General features: G+C 40.7%; 3 protein-coding genes across 15 annotated transcripts in view; 2 read left to right on the top strand and 1 right to left on the bottom strand.

The window, feature by feature from the left end:
- Positions 1 to 786: 786 nt before the first annotated feature.
- On the bottom strand, positions 787 to 18,526 carry prmt9 (protein arginine methyltransferase 9). Of its 5 annotated transcripts, none has more exons than XM_058046032.1 (14): positions 18,088 to 18,526; positions 17,726 to 17,925; positions 17,491 to 17,639; positions 16,493 to 16,729; positions 15,463 to 15,630; positions 15,290 to 15,392; positions 15,114 to 15,223; positions 14,849 to 15,041; positions 12,798 to 12,981; positions 9,506 to 10,175; positions 8,591 to 8,744; positions 8,405 to 8,527; positions 7,128 to 7,373; positions 787 to 1,461 (listed from the first exon to the last, which is right to left on the bottom strand). In XM_058046032.1, the coding sequence occupies exons 2-13, from the start codon at positions 17,921 to 17,923 to the stop codon at positions 7,149 to 7,151; spliced, it is 2,514 nt and encodes an 837-aa protein (XP_057902015.1). In that variant the 5' UTR covers positions 17,924 to 17,925; positions 18,088 to 18,526; the 3' UTR covers positions 787 to 1,461; positions 7,128 to 7,148. The 5 variants fall into 5 exon arrangements, 4 of the variants coding, with proteins under 4 accessions (XP_057902015.1, XP_057902016.1, XP_057902013.1 ...); XM_058046033.1 differs by lacking the exon at positions 787 to 1,461 and having other exon boundaries at positions 2,167 to 7,373; positions 18,088 to 18,154; positions 18,262 to 18,526; XR_009118122.1 differs by lacking the exon at positions 787 to 1,461 and adding an exon at positions 2,168 to 3,899 and having other exon boundaries at positions 3,967 to 7,373.
- On the top strand, positions 890 to 7,076 carry tmem184c (transmembrane protein 184C). Its single transcript, XM_058046042.1, has 10 exons — positions 890 to 1,440; positions 2,401 to 2,531; positions 2,615 to 2,651; positions 2,729 to 2,934; positions 3,014 to 3,088; positions 4,197 to 4,290; positions 4,396 to 4,508; positions 4,590 to 4,689; positions 4,871 to 5,042; positions 5,122 to 7,076. The coding sequence occupies exons 1-10, from the start codon at positions 1,315 to 1,317 to the stop codon at positions 5,415 to 5,417; spliced, it is 1,350 nt and encodes a 449-aa protein (XP_057902025.1). The 5' UTR covers positions 890 to 1,314; the 3' UTR covers positions 5,418 to 7,076.
- A 266-nt stretch (positions 18,527 to 18,792) lies between the features above and the next one.
- arhgap10 (Rho GTPase activating protein 10) overlaps positions 18,793 to 21,288 on the top strand; it is a 53,889-nt gene continuing 51,393 nt past the window's right edge. For 6 of the 9 annotated variants that reach the window (XR_009118233.1, XR_009118239.1, XM_058046039.1 and 3 more), the window contains exon 1: positions 18,794 to 19,361. Coding sequence is in view for 7 of the 9 variants with exons in the window: in XM_058046039.1 (XP_057902022.1) it covers positions 19,208 to 19,361 (154 nt within the window). In the remaining 2 variants the exon portion in view is untranslated. Of the gene's footprint in view, positions 19,362 to 21,288 lie in introns of all 9 variants that reach the window. The other 3 variants (XM_058046036.1, XM_058046038.1, XM_058046034.1) reach the window with 1 other exon arrangement.

The raw sequence follows: 21,288 nt of genomic DNA, 5'->3' as shown, positions 1-21,288 counted from the left end.
AACATATGTTTATCCAGCCTGCCCCGATGGCTTTGGCCGGGTTTCCCGTCACTGTACACGGCATTCCCTTTGAGCCATCCAACATGGCGCTAGCTTTCCCGCATGACTAGTGGCAAGGACCATATCTTATTCATAAAAGCCAAAAGGAGGAATTGAAAATTTATGAACAATCTGTCCTGCAACAAGCAGTGATTTCTGTGACTGCGGGCCACTGGAGCCATGGCGCAAACAGGGAGGAAAGTTTTGGCTGCTGACGCCGTAAGGTCCGCTTATTTATACTGTCGTGCCTCCAAAGTCTAACCATGCGGAATATGACTACTATTTTCAGGAAAAAGTAAAGTAACATGAAAGTTCAGAACTTTAACTCAACCATACTTAGCTTCTGAAGTGTGACGATAACAATTGTGAGTCCATATACTGGCTGCTCAGTACACAATAGCTGAATCAAGGAATGGGATGTACACAGGAAGTATTCAGGTACGGAATTAGAATTACACCAACATGGTAAATTAATTTTTAAAATTGTCAAAAGAAGACTTTGTGGAGAGCATATTAAAAAAATAAAAATAAAACAAAAAGACAGCAAACATAGCAGTAACTCTTTGTACTACTATGTGTTCTTACAGTGGTATTATTTACAACTCTTTATTAATTTTATTTTAATTTTTAATCATGTTTATTTTGTTATTTTTCTATTACAACACAGACATTTACCCCAATGTGAGCTAAATAAAGTTTACCCAGGGTTGCCTACCAATTGTTAAATAATGTCGCCATCTGCTGGACAATATGCACATATGCACAACCACACATAAAAAAAAGAAAATCCTCATCACTGATTGGTCAAGCAAGAAGAACGCCACCAATCACATCAGAGACTGAAGGCGGGACACAATCCAGAAGCCGGAAGCATTCTAAGCAAAGGAAGTACTTCGGAAACTTTGAGACTTACAAGAAAGAAAATTCATTTCTGACTACTTTTAATTTACTATAAATGCGAGTGTGTAGTTGTACATAAGTATACCTTTAAACACTGCGTTTGTTGTTTAGTGACTTTATATGGCGTACTGAAAATGGGCCGTGTACATAGTTTGTTTACATGGCAAAATAGCTAGCAAGCTAGTAGCCAGTAGCTAGCACAATAGGAGGCACATGAATTGATAATTATCTAACAGCTTTTGAAATCAAACTTCGAAATTCAGGCGTTTACCTACTTGTAAACAAGGGAAGTCTTCATTTTCTTGCCAAATGTGTCCAGTTTTGTTCGTTGTGCGAACACCGATATAAAACTTGGCGGAAAGGCCCGGCGTCTTCATGTCAAAGATGCCGTGCTCCTGTGGGAATTGGAGAAGATGGATTCGTCCTTTGGTTGTTTTGTTGTATATTTTGTTGTTGCTCGTCGTCTTGCCGCTGTGCGTCTGGGAACTTCAGAAGTCAGAGGTGAGTGTCGGCCGCCATTACCTGTACGCAGCACATCATGGGAGATTATATGCGTTCAAGACTGCTTCCAAAGCTGTAATATTTAATTAACCGTTATTATATAGCGCTTAGCAAAAATATCGTGTTATATGATTACCATTGTTACAGTTGCCAAGTGGCAGCCTCGAAAATTGAAGTTAATTCTGTCTCAGTTCAAATGGAGCAACAAAAATATGGACTATTCATGTCTTTGTAATGGAGTAAACTTACAAACATCAAATTATTATTTTCCCCACTGTATCCCATCTCATATTTATATGAGATTTATATTGACCCCTGGAGTTCCCCATGGGTCAATACTGGGGCCAAAACTGTTCAACTTGTACATCAATGATATCTCAAAAGTTACTCTTTATTGCTCTCTGGTTCTACCATGCCTTGTTGTGTGGAAATATGGGCTAATAACTATAAAAGCAATCTTCACTGGCTAAATGTACTGCAAAAAAGGTCAGTAAGGATAATTCATAATGCCGCCTACAGAGAACATACTAACTCCTTATTTCTAAAAACACAAATACTTAAACTTGCTGATATAGTTCATCTTCAAACAGCTAAAATAATGCATAAGGCTAAAAATAACCAATTAGCTAAAATGTAATCCAATACTAATAATAAATATAATATTAATAAAAATAAAAAATAATAAAAAATTAAAATTAATAAAAAATTAAAAAATATATAAAAAAATAACAAATAAAAACACTTACATTATATTAGGAAAGCAGGAAGTGAACAAATGTAACAGTTACTGATTGTAAAAGTACCAGATGGAGGGGTAGGATTTAATAAGCTTTGGTTCTTCCTACTCCTTTTGGACATGTGGAACTGTGAACTGATTATGTGATGCATTCAATTGCAACCTGATGCATGTTCAAATGAAATAAAACCATTACCATATTTAAGTGTTTTTTTATATGACAGGTTGGTACTCATAACAAAGCCTGGTTCATTGCTGGGATATTCGTCTTTATGACCATCCCCATATCATTATGGGGTATCCTCCAGCATCTGGTTCACTACACGCAACCTGAGCTTCAGAAACCCATCATTAGGTAAACACTTGAACAAGCATAAGTTCATTATTAATCAGAAATTACTGTTACTAATTTGCTGTGATGTGGTACTTTCTTCCTAGGATATTATGGATGGTGCCAATCTACAGCTTGGACAGTGTAAGCTTATTGTTATTTTACTTTCATTTTAAATAAAAAAAATTGTCATGTATTTACATATTTTTTATACGTTGTAGTGGATCGCGCTAAAATATCCGAGCATTGCCATTTATGTGGACACGTGCAGAGAATGCTACGAGGCCTACGTCATCTACAACTTCATGACCTTCCTGCTCAACTACCTGGAGAATCAATACCCCAGCCTGGTGATGATGCTGGAGGTCCAGGAGCAGCAGAAGCACCTTCCTCCTCTCTGCTGCTGCCCGCCCTGGCCTATGGGAGAGTGAGTAGACGTTCAACTGCAACACATGCGTGATTGTGTTAGCGCCATCTTTGTTATTCATTTCTATTCTCCTTGAAAGGGTTTTACTTTTAAGGTGCAAGCTGGGAGTACTGCAGTACACCGTAGTTAGACCCGTCACGACTATCATTGCTCTGTAAGTACTTCAGTCTTCTTAAGTATCTGACAAGTGTGAGTACATTCCTCACATTTCATTAGGCATTTTAGTACACGATATATGTATTGTACTATCCATCCATTTTCTATACCGCTTCTCCTCATTAAGGTTGCAGGGGTAAGATGGAGCCTGTATTGTACTCCGGATTTTTATGAACATGCTAACTAATTCTTTTTGGCCAAATACCTTTTTTGTGTGTTTTAATTAACAAAAGTACTTTGAGACCGAGTCCTGTCTGAATATTCTAGTATTATGACACATGGAGTTGGGTTTTCTTCTTAATGATGCATTTTTGGCCTTGTGCGACTTATACTCCAGTGCGACTTATGTATGTTTTTTTCTACCTAATTATGCATTTTTGACCTTGTGCAACTTTTACTCCAGTGTGACTTATGTATGTTTTTTTCTACTTAGTTATGCATTTTTGGCCTTGTGCGACTTATACTCCAGTACGACTTATGTATGTTTTTTCTACCTAATTATGTATTTTTGGCCTTGTGCGACTTATACTCCAGTGCGACTTATGTATGTTTTTTTCTACCTAATTATGCATTTTTGGCCTTGTGCGACTTATACTCCAGTGCGACTTATGTATGTTTTTCTTTTACCTAATTGTGCATTTTTGGCCTTGTGCGACTTATACTCCAGCGTGACTTATGTATGGTTTTTTTCTACCTAATTATGCATTTTTGGCCTTGTGCGACTTATACTCCAGTGTGACTTATGTATGTCTTTTTCGACCCAATTGTGCATTTTTGGCCTTGTGCGACTTATGTATGTTTTTTTCTACCTAATTTATACATTTTTGGCCTTGTGCGAGTTATACCCCAGTGCGACTTATGTATGTTTTTTTCTACCCAATTGTGCATTTTTGGCCTTGTGCGACTTATACTCCAGTTCGACTTATGTATGTTTTTTTTCTACCTAATTATGCATTTTTGGCCTTGTGTGACTTATACTCTGGAGCGACTTATAGTCCAGAAAATACGGTATATGTAAGTTTCATTTCTGTAATATTGTCCCTTGACAAAATGCTTTTCAGGTACACCTCACTATCAGTCATATCGACTTCCTGTCCTTTTTGTAGGATCTGTCAGCTATGCAACGTGTACGACGAAGGCAACTTTAGCTCAACTAACGCTTGGACGTACCTGGTTATTTTCAACAACATGTCACAGCTGGTAGGTTGATCATTGAACACAGCATGTTTAATGTTGCGGTTGTCGCCGTGCGTCACACTGAGTGACCATTTTGTATTCTAATACGTTTGTCTTCTTTGCATCTAGTTTGCCATGTACTGCCTGGTGCTGTTCTACCGGGCTCTGCGAGAGGAGCTGAGTCCCATCCAACCAGTGGGAAAATTTCTGTGTGTCAAAATGGTGGTCTTTGTCTCATTTTGGTAAATGGTTTTAGTTTTAAAACATAAACGTTATGATTGAGAGTAATATATAAAAATTGTGTCTTGTCATTTGTTGTGCAGGCAAGCCGTGCTAATTGCTTTACTGGTCAAAGTGGGCATCATTTCGGAAAAACGCACATGGGACTGGCAAAGCGTGGAGGCGGTGGCTACGGGACTACAGGTAAAAAGTCAAAATTTCTACAACTACCAAAACATTATGGTGCAGATCTGGATAAAGGTGCACTTTCCGCTGCAATTGTCGCCAAGCGGGAGCAGATGAAGCTCGATTTCCATATTTTTGCAACAAAGCTCAAAGCCTCAGTCGTCAAACGTCATCGGTTCTCCTCCCCAAACCCCTTCAGGATTTCGTCATATGCGTGGAGATGTTCCTGGCGGCCATCGCGCACCACTTCAGCTTCACGTACAAGCCTTACATCCAGGAGGCTGAGGAGGGCTCGTGCTTCGACTCCTTCATGGCCATGTGGGACATCTCCGACGTCAGGGCCGACATCTCGGAACAAGTCCGGAATGTTGGTCAGTGGCTCTTTTACTAATGGAACTTATGGAATGTCTCATGGAATTTTTGTTTCAATATATGCTTTTTTTTTTACAGGCAGGACAGTCATGGGTCGCCCCAGGAAGTCGTACTTTGGTGAGGCGCAGAGCGACGGCGAGAGCTCGGGCCTCCTCTCCTCGTCGGCCTCTCAAGACGCCATCGCAGAGGCAGCATCCAATCCGGTGTCACCCAAGGGCCGGTACGAAGGCATGGGGAGTACCCAGACGCCGCACTCTCTGTCAGCCCCCGCCGGGCTCAGCGACGCAAACTGGGAAGAAGGACACGAGGCCAGGCCTGAAGAGAACGACGGAGCCGAAGAAGCGGCACACGCAGACCTGATCGTCATCACTTAGCGTATTATGTCATCACTTAGTAACACGGTTGGGCGGGACCCAGTGACTGAACTTGTTCAACAGTTGCCTGTGATAGCTGGAAGAATGTTCCATGAGGATATGGCACTACTACACTACTTTAAGCTTCGATCAGGTGCGGCCAATATTGACAAACATTTAGAAAATTCCACAAAGTATAAATATACTTTTGCAGAAAATTATAAGGATTTAAATAGAACCTATAACAATATCTCTTCTGGTCAGAAATGTACCGTAAAATTCGAGTATATAAGCTGGACCGACTAAATTTCGGGAATTTTTAATTTTTTTTTACATAAGTGACACATGCCCGTGTTATAAATTGGCATATTAGGGCGTGCACGAGTAAGGACATGGCGGCTCTTTACAAAGAGCCAATCATCAACTCACGACTAGCTTGTTGCCAGAAGTCAGTACTCAATACAACAGGCTGACTCGCCGTGTCATCTTACAAATAACACTAAACTCATCACACAGCAACTTAACACTCCAAAAGGTATACCTGAGATATATATATACACGTATATATACACAAACATGTTCCAATCACAAGTTCAAATCAGTTTAGAAAATGGATGGTTGGTGCGGCAATGCTATATCAGCCTACCAGAGGGAGGCTGACGTCAATGCAGTACCCCAATGAATGTGTAGTTCAAATGCAATGCATCATGGGATAACTCTAAAAGAGTTGTTTCCCCCCCTCCCCATTTTTAAACTTGTATTGGTATGTGTTTGTATATTTTCTCAGGTATACCTATGGCGTGTTAAACTTCTGTGTGACGAATTTAATGACACGACACGACTAGCTTGTTGCAGGAAGTCAGTACTCAATACAACAGGCTGACTCGCTGTGTCATCTTACAAATAACACTAAACTCATCACACAGCAACTTAATACTCAAAAAGGTATACCCGAGATATATATATATATATCCAAACATGTACCAAAACAATATCAAATCAGCATAGAAAATGGATGGTTGGTGCGGCAATGCTATATCAGCCTACCAGAGGGAGGCTGACGTCAATGCAGTACCCCAATGAATGTGTTGTTCAAATGAAATGCATTATGAGATAACTCTAAACGAGTTTTAAACTTGTATTGGTATGTGTCTGTATATTTTCTCAGAGTGTTAAGTTCCCGTGTGACGAATTTAATGACACCGTGAGTGTTATATTGTTCTGTGATTTCCAATGGGTTGGCAAGCTCGATATACATGCTCATGAAGCTTTCCTCACTGACTCAGGAGCGGCACAGTTTGAAAACAATTAGTGAATTAGAATTTAGCCATATTAGCCGCACCACTACAAAGTGTAAGAAAAAATGAGCGGCTTATACGGCAGAATTTAGCGTATATACACTCATCAAGGGAATAAATGTCCTGGTAATTATGGGATTTATTTGAATTATAGGTTCGAATTTTACAATTGTATAATTTACACAAGTTTTACGTCCAGACTCAAATTGAACTTGGTAATTTTTAGCTCCGCCCTAAGCCATTTAATATGATTGGTTACTGACTTGAAGGGATACCGACATGTAAAACGAGTGTTACTAATTGTGATAAGTCATATCCTGTATCCTGTCCAATGCCTTACACAGCTTTTATTTTTTACAATAAAACTGACAATAAAACACAAGTAAGCCGTCATAAGCCAGCCCATTTAAAAACACTTCAAAAGGTACCGCACCTCCACCGTGATGAGGCAGCATCACGCCACCACCACCGCCGCCATAATGGATATGGTGCTGTTGTGGACCTTCACAGACAGGCGGACCTCCTCTCCCGCCCGAACCTCCAGCGGCTGCTGCAGCACGACGGCCGCCTGCTTCCAGTGGGAGTTGGGACTGAGGGTGCTGACGCTGATGTCTTCGTCCAAAAAGATGTGGTACCAGAAGGGAATGGCGGTAATTCGGCCCGGAGACGTAGCCTGAACCTGAAGAGGATAAGAACACAGTACTTTGGTGGAATACCTTGTTTTCTACTGCCTGTATTGCTTACCTTTGATGTATATGTTTTATATTAGCTGAGTGGTCTACTTTTGTAGAATACTGTTTTTTAGTATTGGGTCATCAGTGGCTGTTTTTTTAGAAGATTGTATCTATTTATTTATTTATTTTTTTTTACAATCATTCCTCGTTTATTGCGTTAATTGCCTCTGCAAAGTAGGATTCCTTACTTTTGTCATAGTATTTTATAGTATTAGTATAATATAATATATATTATATAAAATATTACTATAGTATTTAAATTTATATTAATATTAATTAAATTTATATTAATATTTTTTTAGAATATTTTATTTTTTTACAATCATTCTTCGTTTATTGCGTTAATTGCTTCTGCAAAGTAGGATTCCTTACTTTTGTCACAGTATTTTATAGTATTAGTATTATATAATATATTATTATAGTATTTAAATTTATATTATTAATTACATTTATATTAATATTTTCATTTAGACTATTTTATTTATTTAATAATTTTTTTACAATCATTCTTAAAATTAAATTAAATATTATTATATTATTATGTTATTATATAGTATACATAGTATTTTGTATATAGTATATTGTCATAGTTGGAGCATAGAAAACGTTTTAACATTATTTGAGCCCTCTGGATGTGAATAGAGTAGAATATTTTATTTTAGAATATATTCATATTTTATTTATTTATTTAATTTTTTTGCAATCATTCTTCGTTTATTGCGTTAATTGCTTCTGCAGGAAGGATTCCTTACTTTTGTCATAGTATTTTATAGTATTAGCATTATATAATATATAATAATATATAATATAATAATATATATATATATATTATATATAATATATTATATAAAATATTATCATAGTATTATATTATTATAGATAATATAGAATATTTTATTTTAGAATATATGAATATTTTTATTTAGAATATTTTATTAGCAACATCCAATCTGCAAGCAGAACCAGTACGACCTACCTGGACTTCTCTGTTGGTGTAGTTAGCATTAGCGTCCATAAGGTCGAGTACAAAGAGCTCCACCGCCTCACTGAGGTGACGGCACGCCAAGGTGGAGAAATCCAGAAAGACATGGACCGGAACCTGAAGCCGAAACAAACGTCCGTAGTAGTCCACGTTGCCATGGAGATGGCGTAGTCCACTTACCGTAAACTGGTTGATAAAAGGGGCTATGTTGAATCCCAGCGTGGGCTCGTGACCCTGCACGGCGCTTTCTAGGAGCAGCGTGTCCGACTCCACCAGCATGCCGTGCACCACCAGCTTCTGTGGAAACACACGTCCTCCACGCTCCAGTAGGCATCTTGGAACACAAACATGGCGAGATCACAGATTTGAACACAAGGTAATGCTAATGCTAATGCTAATGGTTTTATTTCATTTGAACATACATCAGACTACAATCGAATGCATCCCATAATCAGTTCACAGTTCCACATGTCCAAAAGGAGTAAGAAGAAGCAAAGCTTATTAAATCCTACCCCTCCATCTGGTACTTTTACAATCAGTAACTGTTACATTTGTTCACTTCCTGCTTTCCTAATATAATTTAAGTTTTTTTATTTTTGTTAATTTGTTATTTTAAGTTCTTTATTTTTGTTAATTTGTTATTTTAAGTTCTTTATTTTTGTTAATTTGTTATTTTAATTGTGTTATTTAAATTTAAATTAAAAATAATAAACAATAAATATATAATAAATAATAAAACAACAAAATTTAAAGTTAAATAAATAACAAAATTAATATAACAAATTAACAAAAATAAAATAACAAATTAACAAAATAAAAAACTTAACTAACTAAACTAACTAAACTAAATTTAAGTAAATTAAAATTAAAATGATTTTTTTGTTATTTTAATTATTAATTATAATTAAAATATATATAATTAAAATATATAATTATAAATAATTATAATTATTTTTAGTCCCGTTATGATATGATATGATCACCATGACATAATGGGTACCATAAGGTCATAAAATATATATTTTTTTAATGGTAAAAACTATAGTTTTGCTATCCAAACAAGCGGAACCTGAAGTCCCAACACGCACGGCGTACCTGGCCAAAGATGCCTTCTCCATCAGTTTCTGCCTCACGAGGCCGCAGGTCTCCACACAGTCCAGCATGATGGCACTCCACAGTTTCTCCCTGGAAGGCCGTTGCAGCACCCCTTGGTCGTCCTCCGTGTGGCTGAGCCAGAACTCCAAATTCTGCTCCGGGATGTTATTGGCCCGAGCCAGCCTCTTGAGAACATCCTGCTGCTTGCTCTTCTCCACGGAGCTGAAGGCTTTCACTTGGCCTTGGCCGGCAGCCATGAGGGACAGCAACGAGAAACCCTCTGACACATCCAGAACGTAGAGAAGCTCTGTGGGTTCGGGTTGGATGCCAAGTCCCGGACTTTGGGATCCGTTCCTGAGCCGGGCCACTAGCTTGGACAAAGCACTGCCAAAGCGTTGATGGTAGTCGGAATTGTTCAGGAGCGCCATTTCTGAGCATTCCAGTATGCAGAGGTCTTTGTGCTGGTTTTGGTCCGTTTGTAACAAGGCCAGAGCGCTGCACAGGTCCAATTCAGGGTTGGGGACAAGGCTTGTGGAGTTCCATGCGTTTGGGTACTTGCCTAAATGGATCTCCTGCCCGTCCCTTAGTACGGCAACACTGCAGAGTCTCAAGTAGGCGTCCCTGCAGGACACTTCCACGATGAGATCATCTCCAGGTTTTAGGAGGAAACCTACAGGGAAACAATCATAACAGTCAAATAAAAATTATAAAATAATAAACCTTTTATGTGTATACATTGATTTCCATCTCTGTCACACTTAAATGTTTCAGATCATCAAACAAATTTAAATTTGTCAATGGCAACTGGTGGCCAGCCAATCACAGGGCACATATAGACAAACAACCATTCACACTCACATTCATACCTATGGACAATTTGGAGTCGCTAATTAACCTAGCATGTTTTTGGAATGTGGGAGGAAACCGGAGTAGCATCGTTGTGGCATCGTTGTTTAGACATTTTGTCTAAAAAAATGAACTCCCCCCTATGTTTTCTTTTTTCTTCTTTTCTATCCCCTCCTGCTCCGGTCTGACCACTCCTAATTTGCAAAACAACAAAACATCATTCATTCATTTTCTACTGCTTATCCTCACGAGGGTCCAGGTACACCCTGGACTGGTGGCCAGCCAATCACAGGTCACATATAGACAAACAACCATTCACACTCACATTCATACCTATGGACAATTTGGAGTCACTAATTAACCTAGCATGTTTTTGGAATGTGGGAGGAAACCGGAGTACCCGGAGAAAACCCACGCATGCACGGGGAGAACATGCAAACTCCACACAGAGATGGCCGAGGGTGGAATTGAACTTGGGTCTCCTAGCTGTGGAGCCTGCATGCTAACCACTTAACTACCATGCAGCCTCATTTATAATTGTAAACGTGAAAAAAAATGTGTCATTTGTTAACATTTGTGGCTTGGAAAGGAAAAATTGGATTGAGAAATATACAAACATGTACCAGTGCGAGTTCAACATGCAAAAAAACCCATTCATACCTATGGACAATTTGGAGTTGCCAATTAACCTAGCATGTTTTTGGAATGTGGGAGGAAACCGGAGTACCCGGAGAAAACCCGGGGAGAACATGCAAACTCCACACAGACATGGACGAGGGTGGAATTGAACCCGGGTCTGAGCAGTAACCACACGACCGCCGTGCAGCCCTATTAAAGCAACAAACAATAATAATTAACAAACTGATATTAATTGAGATCTATCAGTCTGGAAAAGGTGCTAAAGCCATTTCTAAAGCTTTGGGACTCCAGCAAACCACAGTAAGAGCCATTACCCACAAATGGCGAAAGCAGTGGTGAACCTTTCACCAAAAGGCCCCACGACAAAGCCTAAACCTCTAACCTCTTAATTTCAGTAAATAATAGTTTAATAAAAGTTTATAAAGAATACATTCCAAATAAATAAATAAAGTATTATTATTAATATTAACTGATCCATGATGATGACATCATTGCATAAATACAATTACAATTGTAAATGAAATGGAATCTAAGACGTGGAAAAGTGGGAAGGAAGGAGAGCAATGAGATGCAATGGGCCATGGCACATGAACAGGGAGGGGTGGGGGGGTATTTATTAGGAGGTTATTCCAGCAGGAATAACATCTGTTCACGTCACGCCTTGTCAGCCACGTTTTGCATTTGGAGGCGATGCATATTTATTCCGCCTTATAAGAATTTCATGATCTCTAAAGGGTGTCACAGGCGATCAGGGGGCTCACAAATAAACAGCGGCCCGGAAAAACGGATGTCGGTGATGGACGTGGATGTCGGCGGATGCCCCCCCTGACGACGGCGGTGGTGGCGGCGGCGGTTGCTGCCGTCTGATGGCGGTTGATGCGCTGCCACGCCGGCTGCACGTCTGAGGCAATTAGCTTCTGACTACACGGAATATTTGGGAGGGTTGTTGTCTATGAGGAACCAGTGACCTCTAGTGGTCAAACGTGGTAAGGCCGTTGAATGACTACAGTAATGAACTTGATTGGGGCAGCATTATAATGATCAATATAGAAATCCAAATTCATTCATTCATTCATTTTCTACCGCTTTTTCCTCACGAGGGTCGCGGGGGGTGCTGGAGCCTATCCCAGCTGTCTTCGGGCGAGAGGCGGGGTACACCCTGGACTGGTCGCCAGCCAATCACAGGAAATCCAAATTACTTTCCAAAATAATAATAATTTAAAAATACAAAATATTAAAAAAAAAAAACTAATGAAAAAAAATGCTCATACAATGCTTTGATAATGGCATTTTTATACTCAACTGCAGAGAGTATGAGGTATATATTTTGATTGTGGGAGACATTTAATTTATTAATAATTGGATTTATTTTTACTATTTTATTTTGGTAATTCTTATTTATCATCTCCATTTTGCGGTGCCACATACTGTAAATAAATGTGAATGTAATGACTACAGTAATGAACTTGGGGCAGCATTTATAATGATCAATATAGAAATCATAATTACTTTAAAAAATAATAAAAATAAAAAAAATATTATAAAAATTAAAAAGATTTAAACAAAAAAATAAAAATAAAAAAATGCTCATACAATGCTTTGATAATGGCATTTTCAATGGCACTCATTTTCATACTTCATACTCTCAACAGCAGAGAGTATGAGGGATATATTTTGATTGTGGGAGACATTTAATTTATTAATAATTGGATTTATTTTCTACTTTATTTTGGTAATTCTTATTTATCATCTCCATTTTGCGGTGCCACATACTGTAAATAAATGTAAATGTGAAATACATATTTACCCTTGGCACAGTGCTCGGGGTAGATGGCCTGCTCCCAGCAGGTGTCCTCCTGGGGTCCCGTGGACAAACTGCTGTCCTCGTCCAGGTGGAGCTGGAACCACACGGCCAGGGCGTCCAGCTCACCGCGCTGCACCACCGGGATTCGGACCCGCTGCACCGGCCTCGAAGTCAGCCCCTCCAGCTCCTGCGTCATGTGGAAAAAAAGGTCTCGTTTTATGCACAAAAGTTACGGTTTTGCTAAAGTTGTATTTTCAAACTTTTAATTAATCAGAAAAAAACTAAAAAACTCAATATTATTTATGACTATATCTGTATTATTTAGTCATTTTTGCCAGTGCGTGATGGGGGATGAATAAATAAAAGTTGACTTGTCTGCAGTCCAATTGCATCACAAGTCGGGATAAACATGTTAATAATAACGAGCTTAGCCAGGCGTCGCTCATCCACGAGGAGCTAATAAATCCTGCAGGCCTCGCCGAGGAGCCGCTGATGACGCAAAAATATTATTCAGCCAACATGTTTGTTCCAGGAGAGCAATATGTATGAATTAATCGTTGTTGGGGAATTAATTAGTCCTGCTATTCATCACATCAGCTCAGGGCGAGAGACTCGTTGACAAAACGTATTTATTTTTATTTGTGACTTGTGAAAAGAATGACTCAATAAAGCCCACAAGTCGACATCTTAAATCTGGGGCATCTAAACTTTTTCCACGGAAGGTACAGCCCATTTTTGATGACCTTTTTCCGTACAGTTTCTTTCATTCATTCATTCATTCATTCATTTTCTACTGCTTATCCTCATGAGGGTCACGGGGGTAGCTGGAGCCTATCCCAGCTGTCTTATCATACCTATAGACAATTTGGAGTGGCCAATTAACCTAGCATGTTTTTGGAATGTGGGAGGAAACCGGAGTACCCGGAGAAAACCCACGCATGCACGGGGAGAACATGCAAACTCCACACAGAGATGGCCGAGGGTGGAATTGAACTCGGGTCTCCTGGCTGTGAGGCCTGCGTGCGAACCACTTGTACGCAGTGCAGCCCTGCATGAAAATAATTGTTTAATAATTAGTAGTTAATTGCACTTCATTAATTGCAATTAATAACTAATTTAATAGGGCGGCACGGTGGTCTAGGGGTTAGCGCACAGACCTCACAGCTAGGAGACCAGGGTTCAATCCCACCCTCGGGCATCTCTGTGTGGAGTTTGCATGTTCTCCCCGTGCATGCGTGGGTTTTCTCCAGGTACTCCGGTTTCCTCCCACATTCCAAAAACATGCTAGGTTAATTGGCGACTCCAAATTGTCCATAGGTATGAATGTGAGTGTGAATGGTTGTTTGTCTATATGTGCCCTGTGATTGGCTGGCGACCAGTCTAGGGTGTACCCCGCCTTACGCCCGAAGACAGCTGGGATAGGCTCCAGCACCCCCGCGACCCTCGTGAGGAAAAGCGGTAGCGAATGAATGAACTAATTTAACAATATAATTTAACAATATAATTTAATTTAATAATAACTAATTTAATAATAATAATAATAAACTAATAATAACTAATTAAATAAATACTAACAAATTAGTACTTAATTATTAGTAATAATTAATTTGAGCTTTCTACAACCATTCACACTCACATTCATACCTGAACTCGGGTCTACTAGCTGCGAGGCCTGCGTGCTAAACACTCATCCGCAGTGCAGTGCAGCCCTGCATGAAAATAATTATTTAATAATTAGTAGTTAATTGCACTTAATTAATTGCAATTAATAACTAATTTAATAATTTAATTTAACAATTTAATTTAAAATTTAATTTAACAATTTAATTTAGCAATTTAATTTAATAATTTAATTAGTATTTTTAATAATTATTTAATAATAACAACTAATTTAATAATAACAATGATAAATTAATAATAACTAATTAAATAAATAATAACAGATTAGTGCTTAATTATTAGTAATAATTAATTTGAACTTCCTACAACCATTCACACTGGCACATGGCTAATTAACCTAGCATGTTTTTGGAATGTGGGAGGCCGTGGCTCACCTGCACATCATTGAAATCAATATGGAGGACGGTGAGCGGATCGGTGAGGGCCGTGTAACCTCCCGGCAGTCTGCTGAGTCTCTCAGTGGTGTAAGGCTCCATGGAGTCGTCCGGTTCGGGGCTGCAGCTCACTGGACTACGGAGATGCTCCGCCTCGGTCATGGAGAGACCGCCCACTTCTGATACGCAAAGCCTGTGGACAAAATTTACAGTCAATGACTGTACTGTACTGAACGTACGATAAGGGCGCGCTTGTTATGCGTACTTGTTATGGCGGCGGATCTCAAGGCACTCCACAGCCATGGCGAACACGGTGGCTCCGGCGGGGATCACACGACCGGTCTCAGATGCCTCCTTCGATTCCGTCTCTTTCGTCTGTAGAACATAACAGCATCCATTTATACTATCACTTCCTGCTAGCTACAGAACGGATGTTTTTACCCGTGGAGGGAGCAGGAGGTGGTGCCAGGCATGGATGAGACTCTCTATGATGCCTTCTCCAAATAATCCGGCGTCCACCGTCTCCGTCACCACCAGTGTCACTCTGACGGGGCCGACAAACAGTCAAAACAGTGGAGGAGTGTTTATCTGAGGAGTAAACGCAAGAGATGTACCTGTGGGGGATGTCCTTGGGCACCTCCATCTCCAGAGACTTCATATGGAGGATCTTGATCGCGCCGTCCATCCCGTTGGCAGTCACCACATCGCAGGCCAACTCGTACATAGTCTTGGAGAGCTCGCAGGCGTACACCTCGGCCGCCCCCGCCTTCTTCGCGCACATGCTGGAACCAACCAGAAGGAGATATGGTTATGGTTATGGTAATGGTTTTATTTCATTTGAACATGCATCAGATTACAATTGAGTGCATCCCATAATCAGTTCACAGTTCCACATGTCCAAAAGGAGTAGGAAGAAGCAAAGCTTATTAAATCCTACCCCTCCATCTGGTACTTTTACAATCACTAACTGTTACATTTCTTCACTTCCTGCTTTCCTAATATAATTTAATTTTTTTTTATTATTTATTTTTTGTCACGTACCGAAGTACAAGGTGATGTGACCATATAATAACAGAATGGGTACCATTACAAAAAGGAGATGATTACCGTTACAATCAGTAACCGTTACATTTGTTCACTTCCTGCTTTCCTAATATAATTTACGCTTTTTTAAAACTTTACATAATTATTATTTTTTTTTTGTCACGTACCGAAGTACAAGATGATATGACCATTACATTTGACCGTTACATTTGTTCACTTCCTGCTTTCCTAATATAATTTGTTATTTTATTTTTTTAACTTGATTTTATTAATTAATTAATTAATTAATTTTTGTCACGGACCGACCTCACTTCCTGCTTTCCTAATATAATTTACGTTTTTTTTAAACTTTATTTTATTATTATTATTATTTATTTAATTTTTTCACGTACCAAAGTATGAGGTGATATGAGCATCCAATGCCATAATGGGTACCATAGTAAGAGTCAATATAGTGATATATATAGCACATCATGACTGGTTCAAGACTCTTCATCCTTGTATTTAGCAAACATCAACTGCTTGTATATATCTGTTCAGAGTGGGGTCGGCTTTGGTTCAAAGACAACGTCGTCATAAAAAAAAGCGTCCGCATCTCACCCAAGGATTCCGGTTCCGGTACCGATGTCTAGCACTGTGCTGCAGCCCCCCCGCACAGCCTTCTGGATGGCTTGCTGGTATTTGCGGTTCCTCCCATGGTCATTGAGCATGAGGAAGTGCCAGCGCTCTACCAGCCAGTTAGCCACCCGGTAGAAGTTCTCCCTGGCTTCCGGGTAATCAGGCTTCAGTTTGAGGGCTTTGAAGAAGTGGCCCGCTGCTTCATCTCGAAAGCCCATTCTGGTTTGGACATAAACGGTCACAATTACACATTTAAGATGGAGGACTTGGATAAGACACGTGATTGAAGCACTTTGTGCCCATACAGTTGGAGTGAGAGTTTTTTTTTTTCCCCAACACCGGCTCTCTGTAACTTCACAGTGGGCTTTGTGATTAGGTAGAAAAAAACATACATAAGTCGCACTGGAGTATAAATCACACAAGGTCAAAAATGCATAATTAGGTAGAAAAAAAAACATACATAAGTCGCACTGGAGTATAAGTCGCACAAGGCCAAAATGCATAATTAGGTAGAAAAAGACATACATAAAGTCGCACAGGAGTATAAGTCGCATTTTTTGTGGGTAATTTATTTTACAAACTACTTAACCAAAACAGACATTACGCCATCTTGGAAGGCAAGTTCTAACAATAAAAGAAGAAGATATGCTAACACAATGATTATTCAGCTACACAAAAAATATAAACATGAACAGAAAAGGTGTCCAGTGTTTATGTAACATAAACAGTTTTTCATTAATAAGTCGCTCTGGAGTAAAAGTCGTAGGAACAGCCAACTTATGAAAAAAGGTGCGACTTATAGTCCGGAAAATACGGTAATATTTGCAGATTCTGGAAAATCTAGATAATTTTCTGTGTGCGTTATTGTGTGTAGCTGCTCTACAGGAGTCCACAACTCAATACAAAGGGCCAAAAATAAGCATAATAGCTCCCCTTTAAATTCCCCCATTGTAATTCTAATCTAATATGGCAGTGAATACCTGAATAAATGTTCACCCATGCTGTTCAGGATGACCTCGTCGGCGGGGAAGAGCTCCAGCGCTTGCTCGTAGCAGCTGAACAGGTCCTGAATGCGTCCCACCGAGTCCAGCTCATCCGCCCATTTAAAGAGAGTGAACCGGAAAGACTCCTGCCAGCGACGACAACAACAACAACAACAATACTGACTGCCTGTGCAAGGTGGTCTGAAGGTTTTGGGGTTTTACCGGACAATACCCTGGCAAAGTCTTTAAACTCCGGCGCCAGGTTGAGCACCAGGAGGTAGTGCACGAATGCGGTTCCATAATCCTGGCTGAAGAGGCACTGCTGGGCGCTTTCAAGGGAACTGGATACCAGCTCGTTCCTGGCGGGGTCCTCTCTGCGGCGTCTTCGGGTCCTCCTGCCATGCTTTGGCCTTGCACTGGCATTAGGCATCCCTGTAAAGAAGTCTGGACTATAACACATCACTGTGCGCACTAAACGCCTGCTACTCTCTGCAGTTGAGCACCATGGCGACTACACGGTGACATCATTTTAGTAGCAACCAATCATAACTTGACAGTAAATACTGAATGACATCATTGTTGACGCGGACTTACTGTTGCGAGTTTAGATCACAGCGCAGTGATCTTGAATGGAGAACCACAGTGCGGGACTTGAACAACGCTTTATTGACGCATCAAAAACGCACACATTCAGTCCTTCAAGATGCGTCTCAGCAACGCTTTCAGCATCCTGCCGTGGGATAAAATAAAATGACTACATCAACTTACCGCCAGATACAATAACTGCACTTAAACAGACTGTAAACCGGAGCTAATAGCATGTTTGCTACTTGGTTTCCGCCAGGAAATGGGCTCGGGTATAAACACGTGACAAATAAAAGTTCCGTGGCTACAATTTAGTTTCATGTACAAAACAAATACTTGAAAGGACAAATATGACGTATCGTATTTAGTAAATCATTAACTTAAAAACATATATATTGTAACCGCCATGTTGTCACGGTGCCAAGTCGTGATTTCAATCGAGAGATTTAAAAAGGGCAAACGGATTTGGAAGATCAAAGATTACTAATAGATCAGGATAACTTCCGTAAAATGTCAAGCAGCATCGGTTTGCAAATCGTTAGTCTAGACTATTTGAACAAACGTTCAAATAGTGTGAAGAGTCTTGAAAAAAACAACATTGTGTATGTATAATTATGTATATTTCAGGGTCATTTTTATGTATACAAATATGCGTTTGTTAAGGGCTTAATTCACTTGAAGCTAACGCAACCTGAATGCTACATAACTGTTTCGACAATGCCGCGCACTCTTTGGTAGAAGTTTCCCTACACACACACACACACACACACACACACACAAATGTCAGCAGAGTTTGTCAATCTGTCACTTTGCAAGGCGGGGTGCATTTAACGAGGAAAGAAGACAACATGGACGCGTTAACTTTCTGACAGCCGCTTTGGAACGACTTCCGATGAATACCCGGTGGCTGCTTTTTTGTTGAAACACGCCATACGTGGCTTTGCTAGCTTCTCCTGTCCTTAAATTTGACAACACCCATGCGCGTGTCAGAGAAGTGACCATGCTAGCCACCGTTAGCATCTACTGCTAGCTATGCTTTTCGATTCTTAGCCGTTACTATTATTTGTAGGTTTTAGTCGACAGTTATTTATTTGACAGTTTATTCCCCCCAACGAAAGAGGACGAAGACATGGGACTGCACCCGCTGGAATTCAGTGAATGCTATCTGGACAGCCCCAGCTTCAGGGAGAAAATTAAGGCTCACGAAGCAGAGCTGGACAAAACCAACAGGTTCATCAAGGAGCTCTACAAGGATGGCAAGAACCTCATCAACGCCACGAAACGTGAGTGAAGTTCACGTAGTGGGGATTCACTTTGTGACCAACAGTCTGTACTATTACTAAAACTACTTTTAGTAATACTCTTTCTACTCTTAATACAATGTTTTCCATGCGTCCATTATCTACACTGATTGTCCTCATTAGAATCACCTGTGCTGGAGCCTATCCCAGCTGACTTGAACAGAAATGATCCGAAACCAAACATTCAGAAACACCATAAAATGAACGCAACGGAAAAATGCTGCAATCACCTGTCAATATAAACTATTACTCATTCATGCTGGAGCCTATCCCAGCTGTCTTCAGGCGAGAGGCGGGGTACGCCCTGGACTGGTTGCCAGCCAATCACAGGGCACATATAGACAAACAACCATTCTTCGGGCGAGCCAGCCAATCACAGGGCACATATAGACAAACAACCGTTCACACTCACATTCATACCTATGGACAATTTGGAGTCGCTAATTAACCTAGCAACCTAACCTCCCCGCGTATGCGTGGGTTTTCTCCGGGTACTCCGGTTTCCTCCCACATTCCAAAAAAAGCATGCTAGGTTGATTGGCGACTCCAAATTGTCCATAGGTATGAATGTGAGTGTGAATGGTTGTTTGTCTATATGTGCCCTGTGATTGGCTGGCCACCAGTCCAGGGTGTACCCCGCCTCTCGCCCGAAGACAGCTAGGATAGGCTCCAGCACCTCCCGCGATCCTCGTGAGGATAAGCGGGAGAAAATGAATGAATGAATGATGTTTTGTTGTTTTGCAAATTTGGAGTGGTCAGACCGGAGCAGGAGGGGATAGAAAAGAAGAAAAAAGAAAAGGGGGAAGTGCATTTTTAGACAAAATGTCTAAACAACGATGCCACAACGATGCTACCCCGGTTTCTTCCCACATTCCAAAAACATGCTAGGTTAATTGGCGACTCCAAATTGTCCATAGGTATGAATGTGAGTGTGAATGGTTGTTTGTCTATATGTACCCTGTGATTGGCTGGCCACCAGTCCAGGGTGTACCCCGGAAAAAAATGGAGGAAAAACCGTCACATTCTGACCTCCAAACAATGCGGTGTTGCGACTCTCTGTGACGTTGATCTGTCCTGCACTCCCACATCTGGGAGGATGTCCCGCCATGGAAAGTCCTTGGCTCAGAGAGGAAACTTGAAGCTGGATGTCCGAGGGGGGGGCAGAGAGCAAGTGACATGGAAGTTGCCCACCGGAGGAGCAGCATGCAGATATGCTTCTGTTTCTAGTGGTTTTCCTCTGCAGGAACCGTGTCCCGTGTGTCCCCCTTGGTGTTGTCTTTGAGGAAACATCATGTTGGTGTTGGAGTCTAACATCTGACTGAAGGCCTCAGCTCTGCAAGGGTCCTTCTTCTGCCTCCGTGGTTGGAATAGTCAGTGCGCTTTGGCTGTGTGCTTTCTTGCTGTAATCACATTACAGTCTCTGCCAAGGAGCCACATCACAGCCTTTCATTAAAATCGCATTAGCCTCATGTCCGAGGAACTCTTGCCGGAGAGACGCAAGAAGAGAGCGGAATTGCACTCGCACTCATTTGCGTGACTGTCCACATCACACATGTAAAGACCACACATGTGCGATGAGCCACATGGCCCATTGTTGCCAGCGTGACCTCACCCTCCAGACTTGTTTGGAGAATCAGGAAGTCTCGGATGAAGTAATGCATGCTCGGTGGGCAGCGAGCCACGTGAGAGGGGGGGGGGGGTGGGCGGGTTCTGACGAGGGCAAAAGGTCGCGGGTTGCGAGGTGGATGGAAAAGATGGGCGAGTGGAGCAGGAAGTACAGTGGAAAGGCAAAGCGTGGAAACGCTAGCCGGGCAAGGCGTGTTCTGACCCTAAGAGTAGGAATCAAAACAAACAGGCCACATCAGGCGGATACGCAGGAGGACATCTTCAGACCTTAAACTTTGACTAT

The sequence above is a fragment of the Doryrhamphus excisus genome, chromosome 1 (assembly GCF_030265055.1).
Source record: "Doryrhamphus excisus isolate RoL2022-K1 chromosome 1, RoL_Dexc_1.0, whole genome shotgun sequence".
Classification (NCBI taxonomy): Eukaryota; Metazoa; Chordata; class Actinopteri; order Syngnathiformes; family Syngnathidae; genus Doryrhamphus; species Doryrhamphus excisus.
The sequence above is the reverse complement of the archived record's forward strand: the minus strand, read 5'-3'. Positions and strand labels throughout refer to the sequence as shown.